At 42.0% G+C, this 21,130-nt stretch overlaps 1 protein-coding gene and 1 long non-coding RNA gene across 8 annotated transcripts in view; one reads left to right on the forward strand and one right to left on the reverse strand.

Annotated features, from left to right (window-relative positions):
- LOC137469502 (uncharacterized) overlaps positions 1-13,534 on the reverse strand; it is a 32,765-nt gene extending 19,231 nt beyond the window's left edge. The window contains exons 1-2 of one of the 2 annotated variants that reach the window (XR_010996562.1): positions 13,240-13,534; positions 12,759-12,982 (exon numbers count right to left, since the gene is read on the reverse strand). This is a non-coding gene — a long non-coding RNA (uncharacterized lncRNA). Of the gene's footprint in view, positions 1-12,758; positions 12,983-13,239 lie in introns of those variants that run through there. The other variant, XR_010996561.1, reaches the window with a different exon arrangement.
- Positions 13,535-14,047: 513 nt separating this feature from the next.
- PCDH17 (protocadherin 17) overlaps positions 14,048-21,130 on the forward strand; it is an 87,933-nt gene continuing 80,850 nt past the window's right edge. For 4 of the 6 annotated variants that reach the window (XM_068182275.1, XM_068182280.1, XM_068182279.1 and 1 more), the window contains exons 1-2: positions 14,048-14,654; positions 15,922-19,404. In XM_068182275.1, the coding sequence (XP_068038376.1) occupies positions 16,789-19,404 (2,616 nt within the window). In that variant the 5' untranslated portion in view covers positions 14,048-14,654; positions 15,922-16,788. Of the gene's footprint in view, positions 14,655-15,906; positions 19,405-21,130 lie in introns of all 6 variants that reach the window. The other 2 variants (XM_068182277.1, XM_068182278.1) reach the window with 2 other exon arrangements.

Below are 21,130 nucleotides of genomic sequence, written 5' to 3' on the forward strand. Positions count from 1 at the left end.
CATCTTGATATGTAATTAACTTGATTAATTAGAAGTATGCTTCTTAAACGGTAATATTCAGACAAATGAGAAAAAAAAAAATTAAAAATCTGTATCTGATACTACCACATGTGGGAAAACAATCCCCGTCTCCAATTTATCAAAGTAATTTGAACAGCAAAAGAGATAAAAATGTGTCATTATAAAGTGATATAGGAATTAATCTGATTGAGAGCTCAACATACAACACTGGTCACTAGCTGCTTAAACTCAGACATGCTTTCACATTTGTGTCACATGCTCCACACATCTGGAGACACATGCCAACTTCATCTATCTGGTGTGGTGGAAGGTTTTTTTATTATTCTTTCTTTGAAATACACCAACAATGCTAGAAATATTGACACGTATAATGAAAACATGTTGGTAAATTCAACCACACCTGTTAATGTCAGGTGGAATTGCACTGGTTTTACTAGAAATGTACCAGAGACTCTACTCCCACTTTGTGGTGCTAGTGAGTTAGTGTTAATAATGACCAAATTTAAATATTTTGATTGTAAGTACCGTATTTTAAAAAAGAAATTAAAAACCCCAAATTTCACTGAAACAGACTATCTTTTCTTTTTCAGTATATCTCCGAACCAAATTGAAGCAGAATTTCAGTGTGGCAGCTAAGTATATTTACATACTTAATTTAAAATAATTTACATTACCTTTTAAAAGGATATTTTTTACTGGCTGGTATGGTAGAAATCTTACAAATTAGTAACCCCAAACTAAAATAATTGTCATGTTCACCTGTACTAAAATTTTAAAAATCACCTCTATTTTGAGTACCACAGTGTGTACTTTTGCTGTTTCCATAGTGAATGGCAAAATTCTATAGGAAGTCAGGCAAGCAGGCAGGCAAGCAGGCAGGAAGGAAGGCAGGAAGTCAGGAAGGCAGGAAGGCAGGAAGGCAGGAAGGAGGAGTCTTGTTTAGGATATAAAAATAGTGAAGCACTGTTGTTTAGCCCAAGGGTCTCAGTTTGTGTTACTGTGGAACACAGCAGCTTTCCATTTAACATTCCAATTTTCTCCCTGTGTAATTTTCAGTGATGTGACATTTAGAAGGGATGACAAAATCTCAATACTTGTTTATTCCATAGGTCAATATCCCAAATAGTTGTCTTGATGCATTAGAAATGTTAGCTGCATTACTGTTAGTATTGACACCTGATATTTACTTCACAGAAGTAAAAAAGGTCATGTTTTTATCATCTCTTTCTTCCTAATTAATTGCATAAATATGTTTAATACTGGAAAAGACCTGTTAAACCCAATCAGAATTTGTTCTGTTCAGAAGGGCAAATGCTAGGCCTTGTTATACTATAGCCAACTATGAAGAGATTTAATAATTTTAAATTCATGCCATTTATGCACAACAGTAAGTCCCCCAACATATTGGTATTTGCCTAACTCTGTGTATTAACCATTTTTGTTCCCTTTATGTGATAAGGTGTGAACACTAATTATTGTCTTTTTTTTTTTTGGTCCACTGACTGGAAGGACGACATGTATTATAATCTACCAGAGAGCATCCACAGCTTCAACTCTAAATGAACATGTTGAAAAAGAATGTCTCCAAACAGAATAAAGAGATTAATATTCAAATTTACTTTAGCTACTTTGTAGAGGCCCTACACTTTGAGTTTGTCAGCATTTAGTGATGTTTAGACCTGCCAGGTGTAATTTTGTATTGTATCTTATTTTAAACTCTTTGAGCTAGACAGTATAGACAATAATTCAATCTCTTTGAGGTCTTTCAAAATCCTCCTGTGAATTTTTAACATTTTTCTTTCATGGATTTACTCTATGATAAGTGGCTTTTCAGAGGTTTGGGTCCAATTCCCACAGGAATGTAGCCAGTTGTTTGAGAAAGTTGCTGTTTACAACAGGACAGTAAACAATGGCCCCTGTTTGTGAATTCTTTCTCATAGTCTGTAAATCAAAGAACTTGCTACATAAAATGCTTTGGAAAAGTCACATGCAAAACTTTAGAATTCTTCTCACTCATTTGTTAAAAAAAACCCAACCAAAAACCCCTGACAGAAGTTGTGATTAAAAGTCCATACATTCATTGTTTTTCTTTAGAAATTCAATTGCATGGGGACTTCTGTGATTTTCACATCATATGAGCCAAATGATATCAGGAAGATCACAGAGGTGAAGGCTGAAATCTGGCTGTGCCTTGATGAATTTTAGTAGGAAGATGCTACTACTACAAGTAGCAAGCAGCTACTTGGTCTGCAAGAGCAGGATCAGGACTAGTCATAGTCCTAGCAGTCCTAGTAGGATAGTCATAATACCGTAGAGACAATTTAGGTCTGCTGAAGAATTAAATGCTATACTAACATGGCTACAGCCTTTAAAAATCAGAGAGAATGATCAGGAGCACCACTTTAGAGAAGAAAACAGCAAAGCAATTGAAAAATGCATTTCTTCAACAGTTTTCTATATGATTATGTATTGTAATAAGAGTTCAATAATGTCTGAATTCAGACATTTTTGTGACCTAATACATTTCTGACACCTCATATTAGCAATTATTTTATCTTTCCTGTGGTTGTATGTGGTCTTCTCTAATGCACAGGCTTCTTGATAGACATTCATCACTGTAGGATGAGAACATCTAATACTAGAGCACCAAGCACTACAAATTAATCTACTTGAATTTTGTTCTGGCACCCTTGCTTGAAAGAGAAGTGTGTGACCTGCTTCATCTTTATAAATTAAAATTACTTACATACAGATTTTGCATGTATTTTCATTAGAGCAAGGTAAGTAAAGAGAAAAGCCTTGCAACTGAAGCAGAAACTTGCTGAGGTGTAAAATGGTCATTGTTTCTTGTGGGATTTCATTCCACTGTATCAAGTCTGTCCATCAAAGATGTCAGTCCTTCTCCAGATGACCTGTATTCATGTCAGACTGTTCTAATGAGACAAAACCCTAAAAATGTCAACCAATTGTCACAAAGGACTCAATCTTTCTGATACCTGGAGTCATTAGGCACCTTCAAATAAGGGTGAGATGTTGAACTTGGCTGGTGCACTCTGAGACAGACTTTGTACTCTCACATGTCTGTGGCAGTGAGCATTATGGAGGGGCTGCACTGCAGCACCCCAGCAGACAGTTTCCCAGGCAGTGAGGGTGTGTTTACAGCATTACACAAACAAGGATTTAAGTGATCCTGGATCATCATTCACCATAACCAAATGGTGTGTTCCTGTGCCTTAGAGATGCTTACCTGCCCTTAGTTTGTCTTTTTAAATAAGTTTTTAATTAAAAAAATCAAATTTTACTTCTTCGGTAAAGCTTTAAAGAGCAATCCTCCAAAAAACATTTCGTTTAGGTTTGATATGAGTTAATGCACGTTAAAGAGGAACTAGCTATTAAGAAATACAGAGTAAAACAATGATAAAAACCCTAATTATATAGTCCCTACATGTAAATAAATGTATTTAAAATAACTATACTATTTTAGTAACATAACTGACTCATTAGCTCTAAATTAAATACCGGTAGTGTAAAACAAATCTTATCTTAAAACATTACCCCTCCAATATAGTAGATTCGCCTTTATACACCACAGTGGATGCACTTAGTGAAATAGGCAATGGCAGAAATTAGCCCTTTAAATATTTAATGCCTCTGCACATTAAATAAAACTGTCTGGAACATATATTTTGTAATGATTTATTTGCAATTCAGATGTTATCTGTAGATGTATGTAGAACCGTTAAGTCTGCTAACAATTTTAGAAATTATAATAAAACAGAAAATGGTAGCAATGCATTTATGTTAATTTACTGACACTAAATTCCTCAGGGCAGCAGCCATTAATGCACTTTCTTATAGAAAATTAAACCAGTTTTGGTACCTAACACATCAACATTAATGACAGAAGTACTACCCAAGATTTATTTTTGCATAGATTTCTTTGTTTGTTTGTCTTACTTTATTTTTTGCATAGCTTAGCCAACATATGCATTTTTTCAAAGAGTAAAAAATTGTTTTATGTACTCATCATTAAGATGCCTTAAAAGACCAAATTTCCAGGACATGGACATTAAACAACTTTTAAAAATCAAGGCTGTTTAATATGTCTTTATTAAAGACAGAAAAATTCACTAAGTGTTTTTAGTGGTCTCAAGGATACAGTATTTAATATTTTAATTTTAGGAGCTGTTTTTGTTTTTGCAGCAGGTTTTAGGATTTTTTAAATGTTAATTTTGCACCTTGGTTATTACATTCTGTTCTGGCTTTTTTATAGCACTGGCTTCTGACTAATCACTTATGACAAGACTGTAAGACAACAGTTTGCCTGCAGAAAGGGGGATGTATAGCAGAACCATCCCAGGAGCAAACAGAGAAGGGAATTATGACTTTTAGAAACATTATTTCCTCTCTCATTTACTCCTGGCTCTAAGGGGGGCACAAACCCCTACTGCTCTGTGCTGGCAGCCAACTGTCATTTCAACTTATCTCAGATGGCCAGTGTGTTGAGGGGATGAAGCCAAAGTCTTGCATGGCCTTGAGCACCAGCTGCCAATGCCCCATCAGGACAGGGACCAGTGGCCCCTCACAGGCTGCTGTCATCTCTCTCCAGCTTTTGCTGTGACCTGAAGTCACAATTGCCCATGACAGGAAGCAAGCCCTCAAGTCTCCCTTATTTTGCTGCACCGTGGGGTTAAGAGTGTTTGACAATCCTGTTTGGTGATTACACCACTGAAACCAGTAGAGACTGGTTTGGTAGTCAAACAAGGCAAAACAATCACCTTCTACCTCATTATCCAGTTGTAAATATACTGGACACATTGGACAAGAATCTCATTTTGTAATTCCTGAGAGCAAATTCCTTGTAGGTGGGCCCCTCTCTGGATTCTCTCTTGCCATCAGGAGATGAAAGGGAGCTTCGTACAAATAAATGGCTAGTGTTGCACCTACAGACGTGTCAAACTTTGAAAACCTCATGCTCTAGACAGCCTTGCCTTGCTGCTAATTGGTATGTTTTTCTTTAAAAAGTGAAGATTCTAACCTTTTACTTGACAGATATGTGGGCAAAATGCCACACAACATTTTGAAAGCTTATCTATAGCCTGCTGTTTACAAGTCTTGTTTATGTTGGAGCTCACACAGTAGTATACACATGAAAAGGGTTAGTAGGAACAAAACTGGATGGCTGGTTTCAATAGATGTGCAAGCTGGCAAAGAAACCTTTCTTTGCCAGCTAACACATCTATTGAAACTAACCATCCAGTTTTGTTCCTATTGCAAAAAGTCTAAAGACTTTTTAAAAAGCATACAAATGTAACGCTTGACTCAAGAGATTTTTTTTTATTATCATAATTTATTCCTAGTTTTGTCCCTGAACTTTTGGTATGGGGTGCAAAGACAGTTTCATTATCTGTTTTGGGTTCTTTGTTTATAGTTTAGGTTTTGGTTTTTTCCTTTTAATCTTCTAAAATTGCAGCTAAGAGAGAATAAATGGGATTCTATCTCTCTGAGACATTTAGCAACAGAATTGTTTACAGAGTTGCAATCAGTCATGTTTAAAGTAAAGGTACTAACTGCATAACTAAATAAGGGAATACTTTGGAAACAAAAGGGTTGCATAACAGGTAAATTTAGCTTGTAGAATCTTTAGTGTCCAATGTATAAGAAATTTCATACACCCTTAGGAGAGTTTGAAATTTTGTCAGGGGGTGCAAAATGCTAGCTTAGAAAAACTAAAATGAAAAAAAAATGGAAATAACTAATTACCAGAAATCTGGCTTAATACCTTTTTTGTTGTTGTTGTTGTTACTGGTTTTGCTTCCAGTATGAACTTTATCTCCTGCAAATTAATACACAAAGATTACTTGGCACTTACAGTTCAGGCTTACTCTCTTCAGGGGACTGGAACTCGATTTCAGCTGCACTTGGAATTCAAACGTTTTAAAGTTTTATCTTCATCCCACCTGGGGAATAATTGTAAGAATTTTGGCAGATCAGGATTATCTAGTACTTTACATGTGAATTATTCTGGAGTCTTTCTCAATCTTCTGCTTTCTACCAATACTGGAAGGTGGCAGCATCAGCTCTGAAGACACTGGTCTTCCTTCACATGAAAATTGTTGATGCTCACATGTCTGACTGATGTTGCAGTTTTCAATCTCTAAGAAGTGCTTTGTGAGGAGAAAGTGATGCATTGAACTTTAGCACACTTCCTTGGCTACAGCCAGTAAACGTTAACTCCTAAGAAATTGTAATACTGAAATACTAGAAGAGAGAAAAGATTCAGTGACATGCTGTATTGAGATTTCAGTGAACTCCAATGTATTAATTACTGTTAATAATATCAATATAATACAATGACATTCTTAGGGACCTTCCTACATAAGAAGCATGAGATATATCCAGTAGCTTTCTTAGATGCTGTTGGGTCAGTAATTTTGTCTGATATATTGTTCTTTTTAATGAAAAGAAGGAAAATATTTGTTCCATACTAAATCTCACTGAGAATAACCTTAAAGGTAGGATATTTTTCTTGGAGTTCCAGTACATGATTTTGCCCTTAAACAGCTCTCATGAAATATATTTACCAATGATTTTGTTAGGGTCTCCATTTTCTTTGATTTCCCTCATCTTTCATATAATCAGATATGCCTAGAAATGTTACTTTGACTACAAAGGCCTACAGTGATAGAACAAGGGGGAATGGTGTTAAAACAAAAGAGGGTAGGTTCAGATAAGGTATTAGGACAAAAATCTTTACTGTGAGAGCTATGGGTGTCTTGGTTTGGAAAGACAGGTGTCTTGTAAGGAAGGCAGAAGCCTTCCCTGAAATGGAAAAATGTAAACCCCCTCCCTCTGAATTGTTATACATTTGAAATTAAGGGGGGCTCTCAGGAAAAATATGGGAGCAGGAATAACAGTTCTTTATTAGGGAAGAAAATAAAAAGATAAAATAAACAATGCAGTAAATCAAAACAACACTGACAGAATCAGAATACAACCTGATACCCTATTGGTCAGGGTGTTGGTAGCAGTGCAATTGGAATTGTGGCTGCAGTCCTCCTGGAGTGTCAGGTGTGGTTCTGTTGGGGCAGTGATCCTGTAGAAGGGTGTAGTCTTCCTCTGAATATCCAGTGGAACAGGCAGCTGTTCCTCTGGGAAATCCAGTGGAGAAGCCATGCTGGTGTTCCAGAAACTCAATATTATATCCAGGTAGGAATGCATGGCTCCTCCCTCTCAGCAGAGCATCTCACAATGGGATGTTATAGTTCTTATCAGTCATGCAGTGACATTCAATAGCCCATTATCAGCAGATGTCTCCCCGGAGGGAGAATTGGTTGTGGAAGAGATAAGAAAAACTGCCCACTTAAGACAACTGCCATACAGAGAGCAAATAGAATACATCTTACCTTGCAAGCTGGGACAATGGGGCACTGGTACAGGTGGCCCAGAGAACATGCTGATCTCCATTCATGGAAGCAGTCAAGGCCTGGCTGAATGGGATTTTGAGCAACCTGATCTAGTGAAAGGTGTCTGTGCCCATGGCAGGGTTGTTGGAACTAGATAATTTTAAGGTCCCTTCCAGCCCAAATCACTCTGTGATTCTATGATTTTGACTTCTCCAACTTTATCCTCTATCAGTATTTCTGTCTGTAAAATACAAAACATTTAGCCAGATCTTTGAGTTTGATCTGCTTCTACCTTTTCCTTAAAGCTAGCACTACCAGCACTCCCAAGAAAGTTTTAAATCTCAAAGATAAGATTCTACCCAAAGCAAAGCTTGATAAAACATCCAAAGTTAGACAAAATAGGAAAGGTGCAGATGAACATCCACTGCCTCATTCTGATGTAAGATGCCAGGTCTTCTTGTCCATGCATGGTCCCAGTTTGGCAGCTCTGCAGGTTTGCAGATTATGCACAGTCAATTCCCCAAGCCCAAGTGAATATTTTCTTTCCTTCCCCTTTGAGACTTATATAGTAGTTCTGTTCCCTGCTTTTCTCAGCATTTATTGGAGTTTCTGCTTACTCTTGATTTTGTTTTCTTTCCCCCTTCCTCCTTCTTCTTTTTTTATCCCGCATTACCATACATTTCTTTACTTGACCATTCCCAAGAAGGCACAATATTTCCAGAGTGCAGCCTAAGCCAAAGGGGAACAAGACAAAAAAACCCTTGTCCTGTCCTGTCACATAATCTTTAAAAGACATAGGAGACATTAACCATTAGCAATAACTGCAATCAAATTAATTTCACCTACTAAACCAAGTATTTAATAAAATTTAATTATGTTTATAAATTTCTAAACAAATATTTAAATAATTATATTAATGACAGGTCTATGAGTTCTAATCTCTAATAAACATGTCACAAAGAATTCACAAAACAGATTTCCATCAGTGAAGTACTTCATTATACAGTGAAGCAAAGCATATTGTTCATCTCTATATGGTTTGATGTAATTTACTGTGCAAACAAAAATTGTCAGGTTTGAGAAAAATCCATATATTTGCTTCAGAAAAGTTTTAAAATGTTTTGGAGAGTATCCTTTATTTGAAAATGCAGTTATTTCCTTTCTTTTTTCACAAGATCTACTGTCTATATTTACAGTATATTCCTATCTCATAGGTACTGGCAGTGCATGCATTATGTTAACATGACAAGTCATACGATCATATTACTATGCCATACCCTAACTCCAGCACTGGCATCATGTTATAATCAATGGCTAAAGTGTTTTATTTTAAAATGTTCTTGTTTTTTTAAAGGAGGCTATGCAAGTAAAAATACCAGCCCCATTTACCATTATCTGAGTGTCTCTGTTGCTTCATCATTCTGCCCAGCAGCTCTGTGAGCGACTGGACAATTTCAATCAATTTTGCAAATGGTTTAAAGGTGGTTTTAGTTTACATTTCATTTCAGTGAGTGGGAATGTATGCAATATAAATTGATACCTGAGAGAAGTAAATGTAGCTGTTGTACCTTTCCTGACAGCAGCTGCCTGGCCCAGCAGCATGTCCCTCTCAGCCAGCCACTCATAGCTGCAGGGCAACCATCAGACACAGGAGGAATCTGGTAGTAGTGGCAGAGATAAAATTAAAATATACACCTGTAGGAAACCAGTTTTTAGTATTTCAATTGCTCTTAAAGAAATTGTTTTTTAAAAACTCATTAAGAAAACTTCTTAGTCTGTTTGAAACACACTGGGGTTTATCTCAGTGTGTCCTGTTTTCACTGTAATAAAAAAGCAAAAGATGTTTCTGTATATTGTACTAAATAATAATTAAATAATGTGGCTGAAAAGAGGCATAAAAATACAGATCCTAAGACCTCATATCTGGCCTAAAACTCACCCTTTCTGTAAGCCCAATGACCGTTTGTGAGCGTATGTTTGTTTGTGTTTCCAAAATGACACAGGTACAACTGTAACCATAATATTCCTGGCTACATAAAAGCCATAGGTATCAACTCTTTCAGTGAGAATTTCACACTTAGTTGCTACTCACTAATTCAGTTTGCCTGAAGCCTTTTAAATAGTCCTGTGCCCTGCTTCAGCAGCCTTTTCCTGCTCCTCTTTCTTCTTGGGTCCTATCCTCCCATTAGCCCACTAACATCATTTGCAGACACTTACCCTCTCTTGCCTTTACCTAATGCCCTGTTATTTTGTATTCCCTTTCTCAGCAATTCCCTCTTCAACATGTCTTGCTGGTGTGACCTCACAATTAAATTGACATAAAACTGCTTACATACAGAGCAACAAAAGGGGTTCCACCTGTTGTTCTAACTTTGAAACAATACTAACAAATAGAAAGAATGTCCTTTTAGTCAATGCAAGTTGTACTACTTCACTAGTATGGGATGGATCAAATCAGTGGAACAGCTTTTATTGATTTCATTGAGTCTCTAGAAGTACTTCTCTTGCTTTTCTCTAGATGCCATATAATTTCTATTTTTAATTGTTATTTTAACCCATTTTATATTACTGCTACAAAAAATAAATCTTGCCACACCACAATTTGTTGACCAATCTTTTAGTTTTTTTAAAAGAGAAACAGATTTTGTACATTTTAATTCTCAGACATAGTAACTGATCTTAATGACTGCATATTTTTAACAGTTCATTTACCTCATTTTCAGATTCTGTAAGAACGCTTGACACTAGCATTTAGTTAGATGCTTCCTACTCTTTAAGAATATCACCACTGACACCTTATACACACCCACATCTCATCTTTGTTACTAAAAAAAAGTTGACCTGAGGAAATGTCTCCATTTTCTATGAGTATTAGAGTACAGAAATATTTCTCTGCAGTACTTTTTGGTTTATAGTTATGGCTAAATAATAGGCTGGACAGTTTTGTCATGGCTTCCTCACACAGGTAAAGCACAGGTTTGTTTATTAGCAGGTAATTAATTGTCTTATATATGGATTCTTTGTTCCTCAAATTTGCTCCTTGGCCTTTCTAATTTTACTTCTTTCTATTGTTCTCAAGCTGATTGGATTTGGGCTTTCCAAATGATACATTTTAGGCTCAAATAACTTAAATATTGAACCTTGACATTTAACTATATTGATCTTTTCCTTGCCTTTCTATTTTCTTTTAGTTGTTTAGGGATTATTTGTTCTGAGACTTCTGTGCTATGCTTAAGCACCCTCCACACCAGGACAATAGAATTTCATTCCCATACTTCTGACTGAGGGTATTTCTTATTTATTTCCTTTTTTTAAAATTTTTTGAAAGAAGAAAGGTTTACCTGTCATTCTAAAGATAGAATAATAAAGTACTGGAATTCATCATGAACACTTCACAAAAAAAGAATGAATAGTGTTTCTATGTTTTCAATAAATTTAAAAAATGTTGGGAGATGTGTTCTGTTACTACTTGTTATTTAGGTTAACATCAAACTATAGCTTCCAATAAACAAAGTATTGAAAAGTAGCATTCCAAAGCATAATTTAATTCCATACATAGTTAATTTTTAGGGCTGTTATACTGGACTTTGCTCCTCTGTTGAACTTCTCCTACACAGAGTATTTGATGTGCTTTTATTGATTTGACAGACATTACAAGTCTTCTATATGTGTGTTTCTATTATTAAGGATTTGTGATTTTGCTATGTATTAGCCTCTCCACAGATCAGCTTTCTGTCCAAGCTGTTAATAAGCACTTTTTAATTTTGTTTTCTTTTTTGTTTGTTTTTTCAGCAACAAATACAAACTATATATTCCACATATAGTGACATAGCACAACATATAGGTATTATTTACATTCATTTGCATTACCACCATACATTTAATTTCCAACTCTTCTTTGTGAAAAATACAACTTCTGATGAATGATGAATATAAAATTATGATGCCAGTCTAAGTTATCAAATATGTAATGTGTGCTAAAGATTTGACAAAAAAGTATTATAGATATACAGTAAAATCATCAAACCAATAAAATATTCATTACTTGCACAGGTGGATTAAAATCAATAAATGCCATTTTGTTGTTACAAACTGATGTAACAAACATCAGCCGGACAGAGGCATATATTCATATGCAAGCATGATTTTTAATGTGTATTTTTTGGGTTATGCATCTAAGTTTCTATTGCGTTTAAGAGCCTCAATTTGTAAAGATGCAAAGATGGCATGATTTCCAAGAAACCATTAGAAATAATAATCAGCCATACCTGAGAATGAGTATGCAGCTCTGCTGAACTTAGCACCACAAAACCAAAGTGACTTGTAGAGCAAGGAGTTTAATTTATCATTATCACCTGGAACTCAGTTTGAAGATCCAGTGCTAGTGCTTCAGATTTTATTTTTCCTCTAAGTATTCCATGCATGTCGTTGGTATCAATGGATTGTTGTAAGCTGCAAGATGTTTGATAAAACAGACAGATTTTACAAGCAAATACTCCAGTTACTTGTATAAAGGGTTATATAGTTTTTCCCTTTATTCAGAGTCCCAAGTACTTGTTTTACAAACTGCAGAGTGCCCTCAAATGTATTGAATTCATTGTGGAGTCAGAGTATTTATTGTGTAATGCTGAGTCATATAAAAAAAAAAAAGTACTCACTAGGCTGGAGAAAAAAAAAGTGATGAAGACACTAAACTCCTCAAAAAAAAAAAAAAAGAAAAAGAAAATTAATCCTGGGTTTCGAGACTGTTTATTAAACTAAACATGAAAAACATTGTCAGAAATATATATTATATGCCACTGTAATACAAACCTTTTTTTTTTTTTTTTTACTCCTGCTGGTGTTCTCATGCTCTGAAAGGAAACTAGCGTTACCACATGTGTACACACTTAGGCACAGTGTATAGCCCTCAGTATGTATGCATACAGATACATACACACACACGCCCCACAGGACGCAGGCACACGGGATAACGGGATATACCCCAGCCGCAGCAGTACCTCTGGCACGCTAGAGGGAGCCATTACATAATTGCAATGACCCTTCCCCAACCCCGCCCCCCCTCAATTAGCAGAACTGGCGTGGAAAAATCACTGGACATCCGGAGACGTCCTAAAGGTTTGGCATAAGCTGCAGAATAAGGACAGGAAAGCAGAGAACTCAAGTTGCAGTCAACCGAGGTCTCCTGATAGCTCAGGGACTTACGCTGGTGTTTGTTCCACTTTTAATACTGTGCTGCTTTTATAGGGAACTTCTCCAAATATGTGATTTAGCCAAACACGCCAAATTCCCTCAGCCAATCTGAAGCCCTCATGCAGAAAGCAAAGCCCATTTTGTAAACATATCCTTCATTTCATCTGTCCGTCGCTCTCACACAAAAAGTTGGCTCAGCTGAGAGTAGTGGTTTTCTGTTGCCACTAATGTATGTATAGTTTATTTATACACTGCATTTTAACACGGCATCAGTCCTACAACGGTTACTAGCAGACTCGCTCTGGATGGCAAACTTATCTGTTTCACGGCTACAAAGAAGTCCTCAGGACGAGAAGATGGGTCTGGAAAGAACACTCATTTTAATTTATAAATCTGCAAGACTTTTTCCAAGTCATATTATATTTATGGACACAATAACTCAGGGCTGAAGGTTATTCTATTGAGCAAGGCAAACGAGCAGCTACCTTAACTGACTCTTTTAAGAGACGCTCCTAAAATAATTCAAGAGCGTCTTATAACTGCTCCACAGTTTATTTTCCTCTTTTTTTAAATATATATTTTTTTTTCTCCTTTCCCCTACATGATTCTTGCTACTTACACGCTCGTCACAAATGGCAGCTTCATTTCCGTACGCACGGGTCGAGACCGGCCCTCCGGCAATCCGAGCACGCACCTTTCCAGCCTCAGTCCTCCCCCCGCCACCGCCGCCCCCGGCCGGGAGCCTCCCTTGCGCGCCGGGGCGGGCGCTGCTGCGGCCCCCGGCCCCTCACGGCGTGGCTGCCAGCGCCCCGCTCCCCGCCGGCAGGGGATGCGCTCCCGCCCTCGGGATCTGCCCCGCGGGGAGGGCGAGACCCGCTCCGGGCGGCTCCCGCAGGGCCGGGGCGGAGGTGGCGGAGGTGGCGGGGGGTGTCCCCCCAGCCACACCCCCCTTCTCTCGCCGCGCATCCCGGGCCGGCGGTCACCCGGGCACCGTGCGGCGGAGTCAAGTCCTCGCCCTCGCAGTGCTCTGGGCGAGTTCGGGGGCGTCGCGTCCCCCTTGCTTCCCCACCCGTCAACGCGGAGGACTTGTTAACTCGTCTTACAGATAAATAAATAAGGGGGGCGGGGAGGCAGGGGGGAGGCTGGGGGGAGGAAGCGGCGGGGGCCGGCGGGGGCCGGCGGGGGCCCGCGGGGGCCGGGGTCGCGGCGCTGCGGTGCGCGAGCGGCCAGACACCGCAACCCGCGCGAGCCGCTCGCGCGCCCCGCGTCCCCCTCGGAGCCGAGCTAATCAATGACACCCAGCGCCCGCCGCGGCCCCGCCCCCCGCCTCCTCCCATTGGCCGGGCCGCGCCGGGGCCGGCCGGCGCCGCCGCCGCCCATTGGCTGGCGGGGAATCCGTATCAATGTTTAAGCCGCGGCGTGAGGTGAATAGAGGCAGTCGGAGAGCGGCGCTGGGCGAGCGCGGCGCGGCGGCCCCGCGAGTGCTGCAGTGAGGGAGGCGAGGGGGGGGGGGGGAGAGAGAGGGAGAGAGAGAGCGCGGCTCCAACTGTTGAATTTTCACTGAATTCTCCACTTACCTGCGGGCGGCTGGTGAAATGGATCCGGTTTATCGGGGATCGGCGTTCGCTCCGCGTGCTGCCTGGCTAAGACTGGCGACCGTCTGTTTGCAAGGGGCCACCCACCAATGAGGCAGAGAAGAATAATTGTTTTTTCTTCTTTTGCGTTTGAAAACCTCCCTGCCACACGTTGCAGAATTAACTGTGTACTTTGGGTCCGGACTCAAATAAAGGAGAAAAAACAGTGCAGAACTGAGACTCGGAACTAGATCTGTGAACTATGTATTGGAAACCTATGTTTTTATTGCTTTTTTTTTTTTTCTTTTAATGTGAAAGATCTCTGATTTATTTCACACATAACACTGAGGAAAGGTGGTTAAAAACACTCAGCAAAACAGGAGACAGACGCGCCTCTGTGCCAGTGAGTGGATAACAGCCTTGTTTTCCTGATCCTCAGTCTCCCGGAGAAAGAGGTATAGTAAAAGTGTAGCTGGATCTGACACCCCCACCTGCTCCTTTTTTTTTTTTTTTTTTTTTTTTTCCTTCTTCTTCCCTCCTCCCTCTGTAAAATATAAATCTGATTAATTTCTTTCCTGTCTATAGAGTGAGTCAGAGAAGCGTTAGGAAGAATCTGTAACTAATGTCTGTGAAGGGAGGAACATGAGGAGATAGTGAATGTGATTTGTTCCGCTGGATCTGACTCATCCAAGCAGATTGAAACACCTGCATTTCTGGATTTGCCATTCATTTATTTCAGGTTGTTAAAAGAACCTGAAATAATATTTTGCTACCCTTCCCCACTATTTACCTATACACCGTATCACTAGGAGAGGTGTGTATCAGAGAGGGGGAACGCATCTGGCGTTGCTGCCGCTCTTCTCCCCTGTACCAAGATGCTCAGAGAGACTGTTAAAGCTTTAAAGGACTGCAAAAAATGCATCACACCGATCGCGGAACTGCATAGGTTTTAATATAAGCGAATTAATCGATTAAAAGATCTCCCACTATCTTCATCGCCAGGATTGTTTTTCCTCCTCTTCTCACCTCCCCTAAATGAAGAAGGCTAGGCGGCAGTGTCATTGGAAGGAGACGCTGAATAGAAAGAAAAGAGAGGCACTTGATAGCGCAGCCCTGTGAATACAGAGACTGTTTCCCTTTTAGCGAGAGACTAAGAAAGAGAGAGTGTGTGTGTGGTGGCTTTTCTTCCACTCTTTCTCTCCCCCCGCCCTCCCACCCCCTCTCTTGCTTTTTTTTTTTTTTTTTTTTTTTTTTTTAATCTATGCGTCCAGCCATGGGTTGCCTGTTGCTTTCCTCTCGGCTGGAGAGAAAAGCAAACTGGAATTAAACTGCATCGAGAAAAGTGCAGCTCCTCAGACACGCATACGCGCACACGCATAGATACACGGAGAGAAAGGATGTGGTGGTGGCGGCGGCTACTGGCCTGTCTTAAAGAAACCCAAGTATGCTGCTGATTGAGCACGGTCTGAGCTTTCTCTCAAAATATATATTTACTGCTAGTGATGAAGGTCAGCTTGTGGGTTTCTTAATTTTTTCACCCCAAAAGGACTGGTGGGAGGCTGGTAGTAGAGGGGGAGAAAGGAAGCTATAAATCCGAACACTAGTTTTTGCGGGCGGGGGCGGAGTGGTTTGGGTTTTGGGCTTTTTTTTAATGTGTTTTGTTTTCCCCTCTTGCTCTGCAATCCTCATCCCTCTCCCTCTGATTCGGGAAGGAAACAGTGACCCAGGTGTACGAGACAGAGAGGGGGGAAATACCGACGGCAGCGAGATGCAGCTCTCCGCCGCAAGCAATGCAAGATTAGATCTCTAAATGCAGCAAAACACTCCCTGAAAACCAACAACCCCGCGGTGCAATCAGACATTTCACTGCCGCTCACTGCACACGAAGAGGGCTTCAACAACAAGCTGAGACTTTTTTTTTCCCCTTCAGTCTCTCTCCTACCCCTCCACTCCAGCAATCGCATTTCAAACGATGAGTGGCAAATAAGCTATTTTACCTCTGCTACAGACCTGTGACCATCCCCTTCTCCTATGTATATATAAATACACAGATTTAAAAAAATATTTCTGATCGCTTTTAGAACAACAACCACTGCCGCCGTTTTTTTTTTTATTATTATTGTTATTATTTTTATTATTCTTTGTACATCTGAGGGGATTCAAGGATCGGAAACACATCGCCTGCCCGGAGGAGAAGATCTTTTGCAAATTTTCTGATTTTTAAAACCCTCCCACTGCCGGAGTTGGACAGACGAAGTAACTGCGAGGGGACTGCAAGCACGGCAAGCTCTTGCTGAAACGCTGCCGAAGCTGCTCCCTCCCCTCCCCCTGACCCCCCCGATTGTTCCCTCCCTCTGAGCTACATGGTCTATTTGCTGCCTCTCATCCTGTGTCTCTGCAGATGTTTTAGAGCAACAGGTTCAGGAACTTGAAATATAGGGGTGGGGAAAGAGAAGAAAAAAAAACCAAAAACAAAAAGGAAGGAAAGAAAGAGCCGTCAGAGGAGGAAGAGCAGCCCCAGTGCAGGAGGCAAAGAAGACGGGGACAACCCTGGTCGTCGCTGCTGCTCCTGCCGCCCCCACCCCTGCTCGGGGATGTACCTTTCTATTTTTTGCTTTTTCTTCTGCTGGGCTCCCGCCCTGTCGCTGAAGAACCTGAATTACTCGGTGCCGGAGGAGCAGGGAGCGGGCACGGTAATCGGGAACATCGGGCGCGATGCGCGGCTGGCGGCAGGCGCGGCGGGAGGCGGGATGCTGCCCGCGGAGCGTGGCGTTCCCGGGGGCGGCCGTGGCCCCAAGTCCACCTTCCGAGTGCTGGAGAATTCAGCCCCGCACCTCTTGGACGTGGACGGGGAGAGCGGGCTGCTCTACACCAAGCAGCGCATTGACCGTGAGGCGCTGTGCCGGCGCAGCGCCAAGTGCCAGCTGTCCCTCGAGGTGTTCGCCAATGACCAGGAGATCTGCATGATCAAAGTGGAGATTCAGGACCTGAACGACAATGCACCATCATTCCCTTCTGACCAAGTTGACATGGACATCTCCGAAAATGCTGCACCAGGCACCCGCTTCCCCCTCACCAGCGCCCACGACCCAGATGCTGGGGACAATGGTCTGCGCACCTACTTGCTCACTCGTGATGACTACGGCCTCTTCTCCCTCGATGTGAAGTCCCGTGGTGATGGCACAAAGTTTCCAGAGTTGGTCATCCAGAAGCCATTAGACCGTGAAGAACAGAGTCACCACACCCTGGTGCTGACAGCATTGGACGGTGGTGACCCACCACGCTCAGGCACGGTGCAGATCAATGTGCGCCTCATTGACTCCAATGACAACAGCCCCATCTTTGAGGCAGCCTCCTACGTGGTAGAGCTGCCAGAGAATGCACCACTAGGCACGGCAGTCATTGACCTCAATGCCACTGATGCTGATGAGGGTACCAATGGAGAGGTGCTCTACTCGTTCAGTGGCTACGCACCTGAGCGTGTCCGTGACCTGTTCAGCATTGACCCACAGAGCGGCCTCATCCGTGTCAAGGGCAACCTGGACTATGAGGAGAGTGGCCTCATTGAGATTGATGTCCAAGCTCGGGACCTGGGGCCAAATCCCATCCCTGCTCACTGCAAGGTCACTGTCCGCCTCATCGACCGCAATGACAATGCTCCCACCATAGGCTTTGTCTCCGTTCGCCAGGGAGCTCTGAGTGAGGCTGCCCCACCAGGCACTGTCATTGCCCTGGTGCGAGTCACCGACCGTGACTCAGGCAAGAACGGGCAGCTCCAGTGTCGGGTGCTGGGTGGTGGCGGTGGGCCTGGTGCTGTTCCTTTCACCCTGGAGGAGAACTATGACAACTTCTACACTGTGGTCACCGACCGACCCCTGGACCGTGAGGCACAGGATGAGTACAATGTGACCATCGTGGCACGTGATGGGGGCAATCCCCCACTTAACTCCACCAAGTCATTTTCTGTCCGGATCCTTGATGAGAACGACAACCCACCCCGCTTCAGCAAGAATCTTTATGTGTTGCAGGTGCCTGAGAACAACATCCCTGGAGAGTACCTGGGCTCAGTCTTGGCCCAGGATCCTGACTTGGGCCAAAATGGGACGGTGTCTTACTCCATTCTGCCTGGGCATGTGGGAGATGTCTCCATCTACACCTATGTCTCAGTCAACCCCACCAATGGTGCTATTTACGCTCTGAGGAGCTTCAATTATGAGCAGACAAAGCACTTTGAGTTCCGCGTGCTGGCCAAAGACTCGGGTTCACCTCACCGTGAAAGCAATGCCACAGTACGCGTCACTGTGCTCGATGTCAATGATAACGCGCCCCTCATCGTCCTGCCTGCCCTCATCAATGACACTGCTGAGCTGCAGGTGCCGCGCAATGCTGGGGTGGGCTATCCCGTGGGCACCGTCCGCGCCCTGGACAGTGACTTTGGGGAGAGTGGGCGCCTCACGTATGAGATTGTGGAAGGCAATGAGGAGCACCTCTTTGAGATGGATCCCACCAGTGGTGAGATACGCACCTTGCACCCCTACTGGGAGGAGCTCAGCCCTGTGGCTGAACTGGTGGTAAAAGTCAGTGACCATGGCAAGCCCAGCCTCTCTGCTGTGGCTAAGCTCATAGTCAGGGCCTTGGCAGGGCCCCTGCCCGAGGCTGGCGAGCCACAAGTGAATGGCGAGCAGCATCGGCGGCCACACTGGGACTTGTCGCTGCCGCTGATTGTGACACTGAGCACTGTCTCCATCATCTTGCTGGCTGCCATGATCACTATTGCTGTGAAGTGCAAGCGAGAGAACAAGGAGATCCGCACCTATAATTGTCGCATTGCCGAGTATAGCCACCCTCAGCTGGGAGGAGGGGGAGGCAGTGGCGGGGGAGGAGGAGGCAGTGGCAGTGGAGGGGGCAAGGGCAAGAAGAAGAAGATCAGCAAGAATGACATTATGCTGGTGCCCAGTGAGGGCGAGGACAGCCGGGGTCCCCTCAATGTCATGAACGTGGTGAGCAGCCCATCCCTGGCCACCTCACCCATGTACTTTGACTACCAGACCCGCCTGCCCCTCAGCTCTCCCAGGTCTGAGGTGATGTACCTGAAGCCCGCCTCCAACAACCTGACTGTACCCCAGGGACATGTGGGCTGCCACACCAGCTTCACAGGGCAAGGGACTAACGCCAGCGAGGCTCCCCCGAGCCGGATGTCCATAATTCAGGTAGGAGACTTTTAGAATACCCTGGACCTCACTTTAGACACTGGTTTAACTTTCCCTTTTGTCTGCAGTGCAGACTGCTGTAAGGCACCACTGTAGGAACCAACACAAGTCACTAAAGAGAGGTGGACTTAATGAGAGTGGAACCAGACCACATCTGGTGGGTCTGGTTCTGCTGTCTCGTTGATGTTTCCCATGTGATTCAAAAGAAAATGCCCACTGAAATACAGACAGAGTTACGGCACTGCCAAAGAGGTTCATGTGAGAGTGTGGGCAGGCATTTAGCTCATTTGAGGCACGCTGGGGGATTTTTCCATGAGACTGTCAGATAGAGGTGGGCACTTCCACAAGTTTCACTTCTCTTTGGTTTTGGGTGGAGAAGAGGGAGGGCATTTCTGAAGTGGTCATACCACCTGCAGTAACTAACAGGACAGGGAAGAAATTGCACACTGAGGACATCTATTGCAACAGTGTATTATAGCCCTCCAATTTTGTATATAAATATGAGGTATTGTTCCAAGATGTATGTTTTAATTTTTTTTTTAATTTCCTTCTTCAGAATACATATCCATAAATATATATTTTTGACAGTATCATTGGGGCCCCATTGCCTCCTCCTCTCCCCATAAATAACTAATTTTTCAGTGCTGAAAATTCTGCTTAGTCAAATAGAAAGAAAATGTATGTGGTGACTTCCTCCTACCTCCAAATGTTAACAAAACTCACATCCTGTCATAAACCAGCAAAACAACTAGTCAGATTTCCAGTAGCCTGAGTCAACATTGATGATTGCTTTATAGTGAAAGACTTACACGCTCCGTCTTCTACCAAAGCTTATTTAGAAATTGTAGCTGGGCTGCATTCTGCTGCCAATTATATCCACACTGTCCTCTACTGACTTTTGTGAATGTGAGAAATGGCAGAATTTGGACCATTGGATATAAGGTACTAATCAAAGAATGACTTAATTTTTAGCAGGTAGTTTAAAGTCCAAACTCAGAAGATTTATTTCAGAGCAGTGAACTTGCAGAGTGAAGGTGAGGGCAGAAATTGGCTCCAGTTGATTTAATTTAAAGTATTACTTCATGATTAATGCAGCTTAATGTTCAAGCACTACAGGTATGTTCCAAAGTGATTTTTAACGTTCGGATTGAAAGCAGGCTCTGGATAATGACTATTAAATATATTTGAAATGTCATATCTGTTTTATCCTGTGGTTCTCCTGATATGCTGTTCTGAGTCATAGGGGAATGAGCTGAGTGTATCAGAAGTGACACAGACTCATTTTGTGTATGCAGCTAGTGGGAAAGAAGTTGCACTGTAGTCACTTGATGTACCTAAAGAAGATTCATAATACCTTGGAGTTACCATGCCCTGTGATCTGTGAACACCAAATGTTCTACTTGCCAGATGTATCTAATATTTTAAAGTGAATAGAAATGGCCAGTGGTAATTGACAGATTAAAGAACTAAAATTTAAGTAATCGATGACCTAGAAATAGAGCATTAATAACTGGAAAAAAAAAAAAAAAGGAAAAAACCTGCCTGTATAAGGTCACTGTAAACTAATCCTCAAGTGACTATTGGGTTGTGTCACAGAAACAATTTCATTTTATGCCTACCATGAATTTGCTATCAATCAGGTGAGTGGAGCAATACTTAAAATCTGAAATTGATTTTAACAAAAAGTGACACTTTAGGAAAGAGTTTAGGTTAGCACACAACCAGA

Source organism: Anomalospiza imberbis, chromosome 2, assembly GCF_031753505.1.
Source record: "Anomalospiza imberbis isolate Cuckoo-Finch-1a 21T00152 chromosome 2, ASM3175350v1, whole genome shotgun sequence".
In the NCBI taxonomy this organism is placed as follows: Eukaryota; Metazoa; Chordata; class Aves; order Passeriformes; family Viduidae; genus Anomalospiza; species Anomalospiza imberbis.